The sequence below is a fragment of the Micromys minutus genome (assembly GCF_963924665.1).
Source record: "Micromys minutus genome assembly, chromosome: 1".
Taxonomy (NCBI): Eukaryota; Metazoa; Chordata; class Mammalia; order Rodentia; family Muridae; genus Micromys; species Micromys minutus.
Genome location: NC_137969.1, coordinates 54,135,706 through 54,154,428, shown reverse-complemented (window position 1 = coordinate 54,154,428; position 18,723 = coordinate 54,135,706). Strand labels below are relative to the sequence as shown.

General features: G+C 48.9%; 1 protein-coding gene across 1 annotated transcript in view; it reads right to left on the bottom strand.

The window, feature by feature from the left end:
* Positions 1 to 18,298, bottom strand: part of SMYD2 (SET and MYND domain containing 2) — a 42,049-nt gene extending 23,751 nt beyond the window's left edge. The window contains exons 1-2 of the mRNA XM_080936572.1: positions 17,834 to 18,298; positions 4,639 to 4,702 (exon numbers count right to left, since the gene is read on the bottom strand). Coding sequence (XP_080792698.1) covers positions 4,639 to 4,702; positions 17,834 to 18,006 — 237 coding nt within the window. The 5' untranslated portion in view covers positions 18,007 to 18,298. The remainder of the gene's footprint in view (positions 1 to 4,638; positions 4,703 to 17,833) is intronic.
* Between the last annotated feature and the right edge of the window lie 425 nt (positions 18,299 to 18,723).

The following is an 18,723-nucleotide window of genomic DNA, read 5'->3' as shown; positions in this document are numbered from 1 at the left end:
GAGTCACAGGAGGGTAGCTCCTGCTGGGACCAGAGCGCTGGAACCACTAGAGTCTTGATTTTACTGGGTTGCTGGGAATGGGAGCAGGGTCCACAGTGAAGAGCAGAGAGAGATGGAACTAGTCACAGAGACAGAGAGATCACTACTGGGACCAGAGAGTAGCCAGAGGCAGCGACTCAGGGGGTGGCTGCCACTGAGATGAAAATACCCCACAAATGCCTTGTGGCTCTTTGATACCGGATATAGCGAGGGTTGGTGGATTTACTTTTTATTATCTACTGCAATACTCATATAGCCTGGGTTGATCTAGAACTCCCTAGAAAGCCAAGGCTGGCCTTAAACTCCTGCTTTCCCTCCCAAGAGCTAAGAGGATAGGTGAGTGACAAGCTTGACCTTTATGGTACTGGGGATCAAGCACCCCAAGCATGTGGTATCTCACCAACTGAGCTACACCCCAATAAACTCTACTCTCAGTCTTCATTGAGAGCTCTCTCTTCTACCAGAGGCCATCTGCCATAATTTAGTGCATGAGAAATTATAATAAAAATTAATGTGCAAAAAAATCTAAAAAGGCAACTGTGAATTCTTTGAAAAATACTTTTTAGCTTTTCTAAGATTTTTCTCCCTAAAGCTACGTTTGTATCCCCTCAAAGATACTACCTGACTACAACGTGTATTCAGCATTCTTTAGATACAAGCTCACTTTCCCGAGAAATTATACACATGCTCAGAAAAGATTCAGCAACACATGTACTCAAGTATATACCACACGTCTCTCCTTGAGGGGATAAGGTGTTTGTCTATATATAAATGTCTGTCTGTCTGTCTATCTATCTATCTATCTATCTATCTATCTATCTATCTATCATCTATCCATTCATTATCTCCCTATCAATCTATGTCTCTAGACTAAACCTCTGAACCTTCAGTAATAAATACTTTCCTGACAAAATAAACTTAAGCATTAGTCCATGGCACAGTAAGATGTAGTAGGTTTTTGTGCTCACAATTCTTTTTAAACTGCAAGTTTACTTTCCACCAATACAATAAACACAGGTACCTGATTTCAGTGTAGTAACAAGGATACTCTTGGGAATGATGTGGAGGTACTCATTGTGTACACACATACACACACACTGAGTGTGGGAGCTGTCTCTCTGGGCACACACACTGTGGGTGTAGGAACTGTCTCCCTGGGCACACACACTGTGGGTGTAGGAACTGTCTCCCTGGGTACACACACTGTGGGTGTAGGAACTGTCTCCCTGGGCACACACACTGTGGGTGTAGGAACTGTCTCTCTGGGCACACACATTGTGAGTGTAGGAACTGTCTCCCTGGGCACACACACTGTGGGTGTAGGAACTGTCTCCCTGGGCACACACACTGTGGGTGTAGGAACTGTCTCCCTGGGCACACACACTGTGGGTGTAGGAACTGTGTCCCTGGGCACACACACTGTGGGTGTAGGAACTGTGTCCCTGGGCACACACACTGTGGGTGTAGGAACTGTGTCCCTGGGCACACACACTGTGGGTGTAGGAACAGTCTCCCTGGGCACACACACTGTGGGTGTAGGAACAGTCTCCCTGGGCACACACACTGTGGGTGTAGGAACTGTCTCCCTGGGCACACACACTGTGGGTGTAGGAACTGTCTCCCTGGGTACACACACTGTCAGTAAAGGAAGAGAGGAGAGGTGCTGAGGGTATTGAGATTTCTGTTCAGCCAATGAGTCTGTCTTCCTAGAGAAGACATCCTTTTTCTTTCTGCAGCATATGGGGTCTCCACTATTCTAAGACTTTCAAACGTGACACTGTTTCCTTGCCTCCTTCAGATGAGTCTTGCCAGAACATGCCACAGGGTTTCTGCTCTGCCCCCCATGATTGCTATGAGGAGTCAGATGGACCATCAAGCCACTGAGCCATGAAATGTAGGGAGGTCACATGTCATGGGGAGATGTGCCCATTCCTTCCTTCTTGGTGGTACTGGACAGGTGGAGAACAGGATGGGGAGGGTTCAGCGGCGCCTCAGGACTGGCTTAGGAGACCATGGTGGGCTTCACTAGCACTGGCCTGGGGAATCTGGACCTGTTTGAGACTACCCAGAAATGACAGATCCAGTGAGCACCAGTCAGACACTTTCTGAACTCCAGCCCTGGCATTACCCTGCATCTCTATGCATTTATTTCTCCTAACCCCTCAGGCCATTCTGTTACAATACATTGTTACATTCTGTTACAATACATTGTTACATTCTGTTACAATATATTGCTACACTCTCATTTAGTTTTTCTTTATCAAAGGGTAAAAACCCCCTGTGGCCATGAGCCTCTTTGTTCAGGAGATAGACAAGAAAGAAAAAGGGGGTTAGGGGTGAGGGTGGGAAAGGCAGGCCTGTAGGAAGGAAGAAATTTCAGGTTAAACCCAGTCTGTATCTTTTAGAAGAGGCTGCAGAAACCAGTGTCACAGGTGCCACATACTTGGTCATGAGACACTCAGTACAAGACAGAAACTCACAGCTGCAGAGGGTGTCCCAGGCACCTTGTCCTTAGACTGAGGGACCATGAGGCGCCATTAGGGCTGTCACAGCCTAGTGCCTCCGAACAGTAAGTCTCCGGGCTCTTTCCCTGAATTTCTCCTCACTGGAATCTCACTGGCATCTCGAGTTCCTGCAGAGCTGACTGTACAAACTCACACAGTGCTTGATGGAGTGCAATCAGCAAGCATTCGGGCACAGACCTCAAGTAACGTGAGCCTGCTCCAAAGAGATGTCATAGTCTGCAGCAAACGGGGAATCACACAGACACCTCAAAATCCCAACACAGATCAGGATGGGTCACGGAAATATCCCTACCTCCTGAGCTCCAGGGGAATGTATTTTAGTCAATGTGCCCAGGGGACGGGGGGTCACAGCAGCACGCCACACATTTTGAGGGTCTCTGTTGAACTCGTCTCCTGGTCTCAAATGGGTGACTAATGTTAGACTAAGCAGCACTCACACCACCAGAGCCCTGTCACACTCTGTACAAGCCATCCTCCTAGGCTAGAAAGGCAAGCCTCTTTATCCTTTTCACATAACTAATTTGCACCAGTTTGAATTACAGAAGAATCTGCTTTGCTGATTTCCTGCTCTTTCATCTGGACTGTATACCACTGCCTTCCCTCGCTTCTCAAACAACCAGGAGGGAATGAGTTAACTTTTCTAGACACATCTGACTCACTTATTGAGACAGTCACTTGAATATCTCACAGTGAGCTAAGCACAGAGCACCTGCCCGCAGACCCGAGCATCTAGAGACCCTGAAAATTGGACCAAAGATCACGCCTATGTCCACTGTCACTCATGCTGGCCAGCATGTCAGTGTTGGTTCTACCCTGGTAAAGGCTGTTGTCCCTGGCACTCGACTGTGGACCAGGACACAGAGCTCAGCAGTGACTCCTCCCACTGCTTAGTATTCTGGGTTCAAAAGCCTGAGGTGGTGACCCAGGGGGTGAACAGTCACCAGAGGTGCTTCAGGATAGGGAGGTGCAGACCCCGTTCCCTACAGTCCTGAAGAAAGGAAGAGAAGAAGGCTGCGAGGCTCGGGGTGGCTCGCTGGAGAAAGCTCTCCTCATCCAACTGTGAGGATCAGAGTTCAAATCCCTAAGCCCCTTGTGAAAGCTGGGATGGTGTGGCTACCCATCTGTGATGTGATCTCAGCACTGGAGAGGCAGACAGACAGACAGACAGACAGCTAGACCAGCTAAATCCATGAGTTCAATAAATTAAACAGCACAGTCAAGAAAGACACCTTTTGGCCTCTACATACATGCATCCATGTGTGCACCTACATGCATGTATACGTACACATGTATACATACATACACATGAGAGCAAACACACACATGTGTATGTATGTACCACACATGAATACAGATTTCATTTAAAAAAGATACAGTTCCTAGTAAATCCTGCACTTTTGTGACTGCACAGTTGGGACATGAGACCACGTACCCTGCAACGCTTTCCTATGAGAACATTTCTGTGCATTGGGTGTTTGCTGTAAAAGTTTGGGGTCACCCTCCTTAGTCCCTCAGAAGGATAACCCGAGAGGTCTCACAATGGCCTAATTCCTCTCTTTGGTTACACTGTGCAGGATCCAATCCGAGACTCAGCCGTCTCCGCTTAGCTCCTGAGTCCTCCACCCACGCTGCCCACAAAGCACAGGCTTTGCTCAACTTCAAGGCCACGACCTGTTAGCTGCAGTCAGGCTGGGCTCTACCAGTCCAGTGGGGAGTGCCCTGCTGCTGCTGGAATCTTAAACCTAGACCCAGGCAGCTCTGTGGCTTCCCACCTCTCTGCCATCTCCCAAACTGCGCTGCTGGTGCCCTTGATGCAAACAGCAACCCTTGGCACAATCCCCAGCCACACCCAGCACGGGCTTCTAGTGTCTTTCCTCCTCTTCGGCACCAAACTAGCCCTGCGTGCAGCTGCAAGCTGTGACTGCCTGTCCCCAGGGCTGGTTACTTCTGGGAGGTCCACGCATGCCTGGTATGCTCTGAATGGAGCAGAGAGCCTTGGAACAAGAAGCCATGATGAAGACCCCGGTCCCAACCTCCAGAGAAGAGCAGGCCTGGTCGGCTGGTCCACACCTACCTGACATTCCACATCGCAGTAGAACGCCTGCTTGCATCGCCCACATTTCGACAATCCTTCTTTCCTTAAAGACAGAAAAAGGCATCTTAGTCGTGCAATGCAGACTCGGAGCAGTTCACTGGGTTAGACACTAACAGACATCACCTGGTCATGGCCAGGGTTCCCTTACCTGACTCCCCACTAGTGCACTTTTCCCAAGGACCAGGCTTGGCCTTTTAGGAAGACTCCATCAACGAGAATACACTCTAATGATTACCAAGGCAGCCAAAGAGAACAAGGGTACACACTAGCTCAGTGACCACAACCTGGGCCCTGACGCCAGCATCACCTGTGAGATTCTATCCAGCGGTCTGGGAAGTCAGATTCTCTTATGCCTCCGTTTTCTGATTAATAAGAAGCCACAGAAACCAATGAACATGTGGTTATGGCCCGTGAAGGAATGTCGGGACGAGGGTATAGGGTTGGTAGCACCAGGTGAGAAACAACGCTTGGCTCAGAGTGCAGGGAATACCAGAGAGGGATTCAAAGATGATCTCAAAGCTACATGTAGAAAGTAGTGGGCCCAGAAAGCTGCGGCCCATCCTTGAATGTGGTGCCATGGTATCAGGTTGGCTGCTATACACACCCACTCCGCACACGGCACGTTGACTGCCCTGCTGACCTGTCAACACTTACTGCTGTGTGATGTTTCTTCTTCTCACGAAGGATAAGAAAGTGCTGCCTCCTGAGTTATAGGAGCTACTCTGTGCATGTGTGTGTGTGTGTGTGTGTGTGTGTGTGTGCATGTGCCTGTGTAGCCAAAGGACTTTCAAAGATGGTGAAGCTGCTGAATAAAATCAAATACTATAGGAATCTTAACTTTGGAGGCTGGAGAGAAGGTTCCGTAGCTAAAATATTTACTGCTCTTGTGGAGAGCCCAGGTTTGGTTTTCCCAAGCCCATACTGGGTAGCTCACAAATGACTGGAACTCTCATTCCAAGGATTTCCTGCTCTTCTGGCCTCCCTGGGCACCTACATACACATGATACACAAACTCACACATGCATATATACACACAAAATATAAGTTCTTTTATTCTAAATGTTAATTTTATTTATTTATTTATTTATTTTTTGGTAAAGTAAGGAATGACATCAAATAAGTCAGAGCAGAGTTGGTTGAAACAAACAAACCAAACAACCAGTTGTCACCAGGGAAAGGCTGATACCAAGGGCATTCCTGCTGCTTTGGGGGGGGCATGCTGCAGTGTCTGTCATCACTGCTGGGGGGGGCATGCTGCAGTGTCTGTCATCACTGCTGGGGGGGCCCATGCTGCAGTGTCTGTCATCACTGCTGGGGGGGGGATGTCCTGGCTGACTGTCTTCTCTCCTGTCATTTTTCCTCTACCTAACCCTGCAGCACCAGCAGGGGGCTGATGCCTCCTTGTGGAAAGTGTCCTATTAATCTTCAGCATTCCCCCCTGCTTGTCACCAGTTCCCCCCTGGTGGAGAAAGTGATCCAGGAAGACCACCCTGAGCACTGAGCGTGACTACAGCGTGCAAGGAGGTGCCTGACTCCAGGGACCAACTGGAAGACACCCAGGAGGAAACCATATAGATACACCAAGCTTACATGTGTCAGTGGTTCAGACAAGAACCCACGCTCCTACTCATCTACCCTGTCCCGTTCAGTGTGTGTGTGTGTGTGTGTGTGTCCTCAGGGGCCCTGAGATCAGGCCCTCCAGCTATGTATTGTGAACCCGCACACCTCCTGCTCCCTGCTCTGAAGGAAGTAACTGAGCAGAGTGGGCTAGCTGCCTCAGAGCAGGGAGGGGAACCTAGCTACTTTGATGGCGGCTACTAAGAAAGAACCTAAACGTGGACTCCAACGGTGTGGGGTGGGAAGGAATGGAAAGGGCCAGGCGTAGATGGCAAATGGGTGCTCCGTGTTCCCACGCTTGGAAACAGAACAAACACTTCAAAAGTCTGTGGTGAAGGGGTCATAAAGTGGCCTCTATGCGAACACAAGAACCTGAGTTCAGGTCCCCAGAACCCACATAGAAACCAGGGTGGCGGGCACAGCTGTAACCCAGCTCTGACAGGGGCATGGGAGTAAGACAGGTGGATTCTGGGAAATCACTTGCCATCCAGCCAAACAAGGCAAGAGATCTGTTTCACAAAGCAGAAAGCGGGAGTGTGATAGGAGACATCCAACTTATGGCTTCTAAGTGCAGAAGCACACTCACACATGCACACACCACCGTCACATGCACACACACTTGTCCTACGTAATTCTTCTGGGGGGGGGGGGATTGTTATGATAAAACAGTGACCGAAAGCTACTTGTGAGAGAAAACGGTTTATTCAGCTTACAGTCCACCGTGAAGGGAAGTCAGGGCAGGAACTCAAGGCAGGGGAACTGAAGCAGAGACCATGGTGAACACTGCCTACCAGCCCCCTTTCTCCACGCCTACTCAGCTACCTTTCTAATCAACCCCGGACTAGCTGCCCAGGGATGGTGTCTCCTCAGACCTGCCTACAGTACAGTCTGATGGGGGGCAGCTCCTATAACAGGGCTCCTTTTCCTTAGGTGTGTGTCTAGTTAACAAAAACTAACACACAAGGAAGAAAAAAAAAAAAGGCCTCACGGCTGAGCCTCAACCCAAAACTGACTGAGCTAGAACCCGCACCGCAGCGGCAGGTACATGTTCTTGGGAGAAACAGACTAGAGGAGAGACTGTTAGTGACTGAGGATATCGGCAGGAGTCCTTGAGAGGTTCTCTTCTCCATAGGAACAGGTCAACACTGACAGAAGCCGGGCCTGGAGAACACAGTGCTAAGACTTGTCAGGTAAGGAACCTGCGGTGTTTTGAATGAAATCGGCTCCCATAGGCCCATGGGGCTGGAGGGCACTATCAGGAGATGTGCCTTGTTGGAGTGGGTGTGGCTTTATTGGAGGAAGTGTGTCACTGGGTGGGTTTTGAGGCTTCAGAAGCTCAACCAGGCATGCCTAGTGGCTGTCTCTTCCCAATACTGGTGTAGAACTCTCAGCTACCTCTCCAGTACCTGCCATGCCTGCCATTAGGGTGACAATGGATTAACTCTCTGAAACTGTAAGCCAGCCCAATGAAATGTCCTTTGTAAGAGTTGTCAAGGTCATGGTGTCTCTTCACAGAAATAGAACAGGGACTAAGATATAACCTGAATAAACTTCTGGGGGTATGCAAGGGAAACTGTGGCAGACAATAAACAAAAAGTCCAAGTTTCCTTAAAACCCATCAATAGTAGAGGCTGGGTCTATGAGCAGTCCACTGATCACTGCTCACGGCCCTCAGCCCTGGCTCTGGATGCAGGGCAGTGCCAACGCCGTGAGTGCTCTGTGCAGGGGTAGAGATTTTTATAAACACACTTTTTTAGGGGAGGGGCACAGACCACAATGTACATATGGTGCTAAAGGACAACTCAGAGGAGCTGGGCCCTTCTTCCACTCTGCAGATCCCAAGGATCAAACTATGGTTGTTGTTAGGTTTGGCAGCAAATGTCTCTGAGCTACTCCCATCTCCTTTTTAAAGACAGGATCTCCCATAGCCCAGGCTAGCCTCCAATGTGTGATGTCCTCAAACTTCTGATCCTCCCGTTTCTACCTCCCAAGTGCTGGGGTTACAAGTTCACCCCCAGTTCATCCTGTGCTTGAGACTGAGCCATGCCCCCAAGTTCTCCGGAAGATTCTGCTGGACTTCTAGAAGGCAGGACTGGCCTGTGTTCACGCAGCAGGAATGAGTGGCTCAGGGTTTCAGAATCCACTGAAACAGCACAGCAGGAAGAACTCTAGAAGCTGGTGGAAGCTTCCAGAAAAAAACCTGAGCCTTTTCCCCCAGCTCCAATTCTCAGTCACAGGCAGGATGAATCCAAGCTGCCCTTCCCTCTACCCAGACTCGATGCCTCATCTTCTTTGGGGTTTGGCGAGCTATAGGGTGGGAGCTGGAGAGAAAGAGTCAGTACTTTCTAAACTTTGCTTCTGCCACTGGGTCCTTGAAGGTTCGATATGAAAATGAAATGTGCCAAGATTTTAATGCTCGGCTTAGAACAAGGTAAATATTCAGTAAGTGCTGAGCCTTATGTTGGCCTGTTTAATTAGCCTGTTTTGTGCCTTTATAAGTTTTGTACAGTAATATCAGCTACAGAATTATTTTTGGTGCACTCACTCAGACTCATCACTACAGGGCTGATCGATGCTTCTGAAGCCTTTGTTTCACGGGCAAATAAATAACTTTCGATGACTAGAAGGGTTCTTTGAACTTAAAAAAAAATGAGTGTCCACACAGAGGGACAATGAAATGTTACAGAAGAATGCAAGTATTTGATTATGAGTGGCAGGCGATGGAACACCGCATGGGAGGGAGACGCTCTTGTCGTTTTCCCGATGGGAGGAAACACAGTGGTTTTCTCTTGCTTCTAAAAGTCACAAGCGATGGAGACCAACAACTTAGGCATGTAATTAATGAGCCCGCTAGTTAGCCCATTGCCACAGGTGCCACTGGTCCACATGAAAAGATCTGCTTCTGTCCACTCTCTGCTTTCTGTGCTTACTGGGTTTAACCATGAAAGGAACGGACGGTCGCATACAGGGGGCAATAACAATTACTTTTAACTAGCGGTGACAAGTCTGCTCCGCCTAACAGAGGCTGCCCAGCCAAATGAAAAGGAGAAAAGGCAAAAGCCCAGCAGTAAGGAGCAACTTCACCAGAGGCTGAGATTAGACAATCAGTGCAAAGTTAGCCCTGTCCTGGCGAGGATGCTCACACCAGCAAGGCCTGTGGTCCTGTTGGCGAGGAACAAAGATGGGCGAATCTGTGGCACAGCCCTATTATAACCCTGGTCAGAGGACTGGGACAGCACTCGGGCCGCAGGGTTTTGTGCAATGGTGAAAGATGTCCCCCACATTACTTTAATATGGTGAATCAGGACCTATGCTCACGCAGCAGGGGTCTCTTCCCAGAGCCGGCTGAACCTTCCCCTCAGCCCCAGCTTTGTTCTGGAGCTTGTTAAAAGTGTGACTGGAGTCCTCTGGGGGATGCAGGGAATATTTAGGGCACAAGGCAGCAACTCATATTGTAAGTTTCCCAAACTGTTGCAACGAAAGCTTGCTGTACCAAGTGGAAGGCAGGCCACCCTCAGCAGCCTGAAGAATCCCTTACGCTTTCAAGAAACTCGGCTCAGACCAAATTGGGACTTACTGTATAGATGCTGAAGAGAACTTGAGGATTTTCCAGTTCCTGATACAGAAATGGAGATTTTTTTTACAGATATTAGATATAGGCACAAGAGCACGATATTAGATTATGCATGAGAGATAGGAGAAGGGCATTCAGGAGGAGACAGTGAGTCACACCAGAGAGTTGAGTGTAAAGCAGCTTAAAGAAAGCGGCTGAAGGCGCGGCGTCCCTTAGTGTGTGTTCTTAAAGGGAGAGTGAGTAGCCAGCCGTCTTGGAGAACACAGCATGCTAGGGTCCTGAGTTACATCCTACATGGTTGTAAGACACAACTCCCCTCCTGTTCATTTTAGGATCAAAATAAATGGTGGAGCTCTGGGATTCCTGGGATGGAAGCATTCATCTGACAAGGTCAAACAGCAGCCTCTAGGGCTCAGCCTGTGCCCTTTCTCCATAAGTAGCGTTTCTCCTGGGAGGCCTAGAAACTTGTAGGTTTGTAACTGGGAAGGGATAGGGGTCTTGTGCAATTACTAATCAGGCTGGAAGGACGCACACCAGCAAACTTTCCTCTGACACACACTCTCTTGTCTCTCAATAATAAAAAAGACAGCTACCCTGTTTTCCTATACCCTTCGTGGTGAAGACTGTGTTGTGTAGAAATATTCTACTGGAGCATGAGGGATCCTGGATTCTTCTGTCCTTTTAAGGGATCTATAATCCAGTCAAATGCTTCAGAAATACAAATACTTTTATACAGGGTTAAAAAAAAGAAGAGTCATAGTTTATACTTCTGAGAACATAGGGCTAACAACTAAAGCCCCTGACCTCTGAGGCTTAAAGGACATTTGATGTTATCACTGCAGACATGTGAACTGACATTTATGACTGTTCAGGCTCACGGGAAGTATGCCTTACAGGAATGCCACCACAGAGGGACTGTATGGGTGAAGTAGGCACTAGCACCCATGTCTGTGAAGAGTCTGTATGTGTATCTTCTGTGTGTGTAGTACACAAAGTGGCCAGAAGGGAGAGTCATATCCACCCTGGAGCTGAGTTACAGACAGTTGTGAGCTACCCAACATGACTGTCAGGATCTGAACTTTAGTCCTCTGGAATACAGAGCCACAAGTGCTCTTGACCACTGAGCCCTCTCTCCAGCTCCAGAACCCACCCACCCTCGCACCCCGTTTTTTGTCGCAGATTTTAAAAATTTCTGTCAAGTGCCAGGATGCAAAATCCTTTTCACCTATACACTGTTAGGGCCTGCAAGCCTTGGTGTGAAACACAGCTCTCCTGAGAGCATCCTTTTCTGTTCTATTGTGTCCTCTACAGCAAGCCCTGTCCTCTGGGTCCCAATGCACCCTGGGGAATCAGAACCCACACCCCTGTTATCATGGTAAGCGCTCAATTTGCTCCTGAGACACTATGAACTTACCGAAAACAAGCACTTAGGAATTTTCAGATGGTCCTCTCCCAGCACACCCTGACAGCATAATGCACCTTGCCAATTCACAGGGCTTTACATTAATAACCGGTGCAAGGAGTTGTGCACTATTTTAAAATTTCTGATTGAAGATTTGAGGAGACCCAGCTGGATCCTCAACACACAGGTAAAGACGAGGTGTTTCTAGAACCTTCAAGACTTTTCTTTTTCTTTTTTTCTTGTATTATTTTCCTGCTAAATTGCATATGCTGGTCCTTGCAAGCAGTCTTGAAGAGGCAGGATTTCTTTCTGTTCTATTGTGTCCCTGTGAACGCCTTTGCAATTGAAAAGGAAACCTCTGAGGGTGGCAAGCAGGGAGTCAGCAGAAGTGACACAAAGTGAGGTAGGAGGCTTTGTGACAGCTCGGAGAGCTAATGAGGCCAAGGTCAGGGGTTCAACCCTGAAAAGACAGGTACTTCAGTCAATTCCCCGCCTGAGAGCTGCACCCCTAAACTAGTGTCTCCTCAGAATCCACAGATGTGAGGGCTGTAGACGTGGGTGGGAAAGGCGTCTGTGAGAAGCATAGCTTCCCAAGGCAAGTCCCTGAGAGGGAACAGAGACCAGGGTATGGTAGCCTCCCATCAGCCCCAGAGAGGGCAGGCCTGGACGCCAGACAGGGAAACTGGGCTCCTGGGGAAACTGGGGGCGGAACTCAGCTGAGCACCTGTTCTAGGCCTGGTTAGTTAAAAGGGAGGGTCAGGACACACACACCAGTTCAAAGAGGTGGCCAAAGCCAAAATGGGCTGTCTCTGCAAGGCCGGTAATAGGCTTTCTCAAAATGAGCGGAGTCTTGTGCATTGCATGAAAGGCCACCTGGAACGGGCCCTGGAATGACCTCCGAGGTGCAGGAGGTAGAAAGAAAGTTGGTCAAAAAAAGAGTTGACTCCATGTCCCTTTTATAGTAACAGGGAAAAGAGGTGATTAGGCTTAGCCAAGAGAGGAAGTCACTCTAGACACTTTCTCAGACATTCCTCCCACTCTGAATTCTAAAACAGACTAGATTCTCATCAGTCCTGAGATTTTCTGAAGGTCACACGGAAGGCTGCTGACTCAACCGGCCCTTTACGGAGGAACTGGAGGCTTTTATTACAAAAGCAATTTTGAAAAACCTTCAACAGGAAGGGGGGAACTTGTCCTACAAGAATGCCACCCAGAAGCCTCAAGGTAAAACAACACTAGAAATCCTATCTACATGGGGAGGTTCTAAGAACTGAAGAAAGATAAAGAGGTTACTCACAAATGTGGCCCTGCTGGACTACATGGAAGTGAGGTGCAAGGGCAGACATGGAGAGACCTACTTGTTCCCAGCATAATGCTTTAAGGCATTCCGTCACAGTAGGCAGCAATGGTCAGGGTGGAGAGATGGCTCAGCGGTTAAGAGAACTGCTATACCAGAGGTCCTGAGTTCAATTCCCAGCACCCACATGGTGGCTCACAACCATCTGTAATGGGATCCGATGCCCTTTTCTGGTATGTCTGAAGAGAGCAACAGTGTACTTATATATAATAAATATATATATTTTTTAAAAAAGCAGCAATGATTCACACAGAAGAATGCAGATTCCAAAGCATCTTTCTAGGATACAGAGTAAGGATGGCTGAGCCAACTGATTGTAAACCGTTTAGAAATAATGTCTAAGCCCAGCACAGGCCAGGCCTGCACTGCAATCGTGGATACTAAGGACTGAACTGGAATTCTGAGAGCTACCTGAACTACAGAGTGAGTTCAGGGCCAGCCTGGGCTACTTAGTAATGGTTTTGTCGTTGTTGTTTTGGGGTTTGTTTTTGTTGTTGTTTTTAATTAGGGCCAGACATCTAAGCACTAGCCTTTAACTAGCAGAGGCAGGAGATCTCTGAGTCCAGGACAGCCAAGCCACATACAGAGCTTTGTCTCCAACAAAACAAACAGAACGGCAACAAATTAGGAAAAGGACCAGGAACATAGGACATAAACTGGTGGGGTGCTTGCCTGACACCCAGGATCAGCCTCCAACTGAGGGAGATACATTCAGATGATCATGGGAAAGGTGAAGGAAGAGAATAGGCAGATGTGGCCTGAGAACCTGTGAGAGTACACACATACACACATTAATACACATACATACATACACACATAAATATACATACATACACACTCATGTGCACATGCACACACACATATATACACATATGCACATACTTACATACATGCATACATGCACACACACATATATATATACATACATATATACATACATATATATACATACACACATATACAAATACATACATACTCATGCACACATTGCACACATATATATACATACACAAATATACACATACATACATATACATACATACATACACACATACTCTCATATATTCACACACCACACACACATATATACACATACATACTTACATACACAAACACACACACATATATATACACACATACATACACATATACACACATACATGCATACACATACATATTCACATGCACATGCACACACCACACACACATATATGCATATATACATACATACACACATACATACACACATACATACTCACATGCACATGCACAAATTGTATACGCATACCTATATACGTGTACATGCATACACACATACTCACACATGTACATTCACACATCACACACACACACACACACACACACACACACACACACACACACACACACACGATCTGAAGAAGAATATGGCTTTGGCTTTAACAGCCATCCCTGAAAGAATCACGGCCACAGGAACAAACAGGAGCACTGGTGGCCTCACTAAATAGTTATTTACTCTCATGCTAAAATAAGGTGTTGGAGCATCCTGCAGTGGGAAGGGACTTTCTGAAGGAGCCCTGCCTTTGTGGGTACAATGCTGACGGAGGCAGGGTTTAAGGAAACAGTGAAAGCTCACCCCATTATCTTATCCATCATTCTGGGAGATTCGGGAGGATGGCAGGTTTTAGCTCTGTGTCAGTGAGTAGTGTTCTACACACCCATCCAAGGAACCCCCTCTACCTCACACAACATGTTCCTGGAATTGTAATGCCTTATATGCACATCAGAGTCCTAAAACCAAGCTTGGCACATGACAAGCCAGGCTACTGGGACTGGGCACTTGACTCCACTCTCATTCCCAAGCGGCTTCACGGGGTGAACATTTGAGGGCTAAGTTTACAGGCAGAGAAGCCCAATGCCCACAGACAGCCATTGTGGAAGACACAGCCACCAGCAATTCTCTTAGAGTAACGTCCCTCACTTTGCCGTCTCCCAAACTGTGGCAGTGGTAACCCAAGAGTTCCTTACCTGATAAACAAATGGACCACTCCCCTCCCCCACAGTAGGACTCTGTACCTGCCACCCCTTAACAGTGTTGTCCCCATGGAGCTCAGTTTGGTGGTGGTGTTTCATTTTTTGCTAGCTTGAACTCTAACTCTCAATTTTTCTGCACCAGCCTCCCAAGTAGATGGGGTCCTCAGGCCTGCGCCACAAATGCTCACCTTATTCTTAAGGGTCACCTTTAGAGGACATCTCTTGCCTGTGTGTCTTCATCTTCATTAAGTATTTACAAACAGACTGGACAGACTCAGGGGCATCCTTATCAGTGCCTGGACCCAACCTCCCACCGTGAAATCATGATCATATTAGAAACGTCGAGGCTGTTCCCCCCCCCCACCGTGTTCTTATAGAATATTCTAGAATAGCTGGAGTCAGAGCAGCGTGGAGTACTCTCTCCTTCCAGTGCAGGGGTTTGAGATCCTTTATAGAACTGCACCTACTAACGACTATTTCATGTCAGGCAATGGGAGAAGTGAGATGGACTGGCTAGGGACAGGAGGGCAAAACTTCTGTCATGACAAAACTTCCCATACTCTCTGTTCCTAAAGTGACAATCTGTGTGAGGCAGACAGAGCACGGGGCTCTGCTGCAAAAGACAAGAGGGCTTTCAGGCTCCCTCCTGCTCTCAGAACAGACAGCAGCCTTGTTACATGGTGTCCAGGAGCAAGAGAATAAAGATAAGATGGTGACCCCTGTCTCCAGAGGCAGAATGAATATTCTAGTATATTCTAGTCAACACCAGGTTACAGCTGAGCCTTTCTTTCTGAAGCCAGTGAAACCAAGTCAGAATGTCCAGTTTTCAGTTCGAAATGCATATTCAAAGAAGGCGCAAGCAACTGTGTAGGTGTCTCTGAAAAGCCTGGCAGAAAAGTTAACTAGTAACCAAAACATGTACACAGACATATGGGCAGGTGGGCGGGTGTGCGTGCATATGTGTTATACGTGAGGTATAGCTCTGGCCTGGAAGTTACTTATATTTTTAGGAGTTGCCTTTGAGCAGCTGATACAAGCTCTGCGTCTTCCCAAATGTCACCCGCCAAGCTGAGAAAATGTGATACTAATTTTGAGCTGGCAGAAAGTAAAAAAAAAAAAAAAAAAAAAAAAAAAAATCCTGGTACTAAGAATCCTATTTGGTGGAGAGCTTAAAAAATTCTACCATTATCTCTCCATTAATATAATATGCTCACTCCTGAAGACATTGTTTTTTTTTTCCAAGTGAGTTAAATTATGATATAGTAGACATGGCATGAGACCTCAGGAGGCTCATCTGTCTTAAGTGATAATACTATATATACCTTTAGCACAAGAAAGGACAGTGTGGCTTTTATTTGGGGTTGGGACACATGAACCCACACTCACCCCACTTGTAGAATGCTCCGAGACTCCACAGAGCTGAGCATCATCCCTTTAATAAGTATGAACAGGTTAGGTCCCAGTCATGCACAAATAGGAGGCTGAGTAATGCCTTAGGACGATCTAGCAAAACTAATCAGATTTAGCACAAACCACGGGATGAGGTACAAAGATTTTTCTAGGTGCTTGGATCTCATGAGGTTTATTTCTTGCACAGTATTTTAGTTGATTTCCAAGGACTCTTGACAGTTACATAAGCCAAACAGAAGAGGTTGGAGACATGGAATGACCACCTGGGGCAGCCCTGGAGAGGGAACCCAGGCGAAATTAGAGACATTAACAAATGCCAGTTGGTGGTGGTGGTGGTGGTGATGGTGGTAGCAAACTTGGCCACAAATGGCAGGATTCCTGAGGCTGGATGGTTTGTAAGGGCACTTCTGGAGGCTGGTGTGTCTGTGTACAATCAGAACACTCCCAACAGGAGAGAAGCACGTCTCAGCTGTCAACATAGATATCTAATTTCAGGAGGAGAGAACTGGCCACGAGTCCCCACTGCGCCCCCGGCAAGGCCCGCACCTCTCACCGCACATCGTAGCTTCTGGCAAGCGCCAGGACCCCTGATGGAGGCCCCTTCTGTGTTGGGTGACCCGCTTTGCTCCTTTACTGCAGACACCCACACTGCTGCAGACTCCCAGCCACAGCGAGGCTCAAAAGATCAAGGCGCCAGCCGCAGCAGCCTTTTTAACTTTGGGAAAACCCAACGCTCACTTCACTGAAACGTCGCAAAGTGGTGCCATGACCCTTTAGCTCTTGGCTCACCAATTCAAAGAGGCACATCACATACAGCCCTTCCGCTGCCCACGGCATGGTTCTGCGTCTAGTTCCTTTCCAGGTCCCCCCAAGCGGAAGACAGTTCTGGCAGGGAGTCCGGCCGAGATTACTCTAATATTCGGCCTTTGTCCATCCTTTTGTTGTCTTATTGTAGAATGAGGTACACGACTCTGGGAGACTGAGGGCTTCGTTGAGTGCTGGACTTGGACCAGCCCTCAAGAGGTACCCTCAGAACCCCAGGTTAGCTAAATCTAGCCCACCATCTCCATCCACTTCAAAGAAGGCACTGACCCTCAAAGCAAGGAAGGAAGGGTCCCTTCCTCAGGCATCCACAGAGGGCCTGGAGCAGGCTGAACTCCAAAGCCAGACTCCCTACCTCAGCAAACTTAGGGAGCACAGTAGTGGGTGGGTGGAAAGTGTCATTCCTGAGGCAGGGCAGGCTTAAGTCCCTAATTAGTGCCTGGTGTATAACCAGCTAGCTACCCCTTCTTCTCTGGGCTTTAGTGTCCCAACAGTAAAAAGATCTCTTCTTCTTGACCTTTAAGATAAAGTGTGTCTGTTAAATGAAGACAGGGTGGGGTGGGGAAATCCCAAGGTACCTTTTCTAACCCACAACTACCTTAAGGCTTAGCATATGGGCGTGGATACAGCGTCTACACACTCAGGACTGACGTGATGTACTACAATCAAATCTTCTCCCAACAAACTGTGCCCCACCCCTCGCCCCTAGCTAAGGAGCCGGGTCTCATAGGCGTGTCCCATACCTTCCCTCCTCTAGAATGACCGGAAGGGTCCCCTGCTGATCCGGTAGTCACTCCTAAGGGATTGGGGGAACCGCCCATCTCAGGACAGCCTGAGGGGTCTCGGGACCACAGCGAGCCTGAGCTAGAGCGGCCACGCGTGGGGCGGCGTAGGCCGGGCTGCGGGACAGGCCGTGGCTGAGCGGACTCGGCGCACGTGGCCCCGCGTGGCCCCTCCCTCCCGCACGGTCCCCGCGTACCTGGCGAAGCAGCACTCGCAGTGGTGGCCCCGCTCGCCCACGGTGAGCACGCAGGCGTAGGCCGGGCAGGAGAAGAGGAGGTCGCCCACGTGGAAGGGCCGCAGCGCGCGGAGCCCCCGGCCCTTGCCCGCGCTGCAGAAGCGCTCCAGGCCGCCGCGGGTCTCGGCGCGCATGCTGGCGGCGCTGCGGCTGCGCGCTGCGGGGCACGCGCGTCACCGGAGGGAGGAGGGCAGGTCTGCGGCGGCCGGCGGCCTTCAAGGAACTCGGCGCTCGGCTCGGGGCGGGTGCTGGGCCCTGGCCGCGCCCCGGAGCGCCGGGCTGGGAGGGCGGTGCGAAGGTGCGCAGGGCACGCGCGCGCGCACGCGGGAGGCCGCCCGCACCCGCCAGGCTGCTCTGCCCCGTGGTAAAGGCCAGAGTCCCAAGCCGCCCGGGCCAGCACCCGCTGTGCCAGCAGACGGCGTCCCCACTAAGATCCTGGCTGGAGGAGCAGGGAGTGAATGAACGTGGTTTGCAGTGCGAAAAGCACAGTTCTCACCTCCCAGGGGACTAGAGAGAGAGAGAGAGAGCGCGCGAGTTCATTCTGGAGCCAATATGAGGGGCCATGGCCAGGTTTGGGTTACCCCAAACTCTACGTTCCAACGTTGTAACATTTTTTTAAATGTCCATAATAACAGAACAAAGAAAATCATAAATCAAGACATCAAAAACACGTCAGTGGGACCCCCAGGTAGGTTGGCTGCAGAAGGGAGGGACCCTCAGTTATAGGTCTCAGATGCAATCTGACTGCACTCTTAGTGCTTGGGTTGGTGTGAGCTAGGATCTGATAATAGTTCCATACGGTTTTACCCGTTATTCACAGGCCGGTAGGTTAGACACAGGGGAGGCAACGG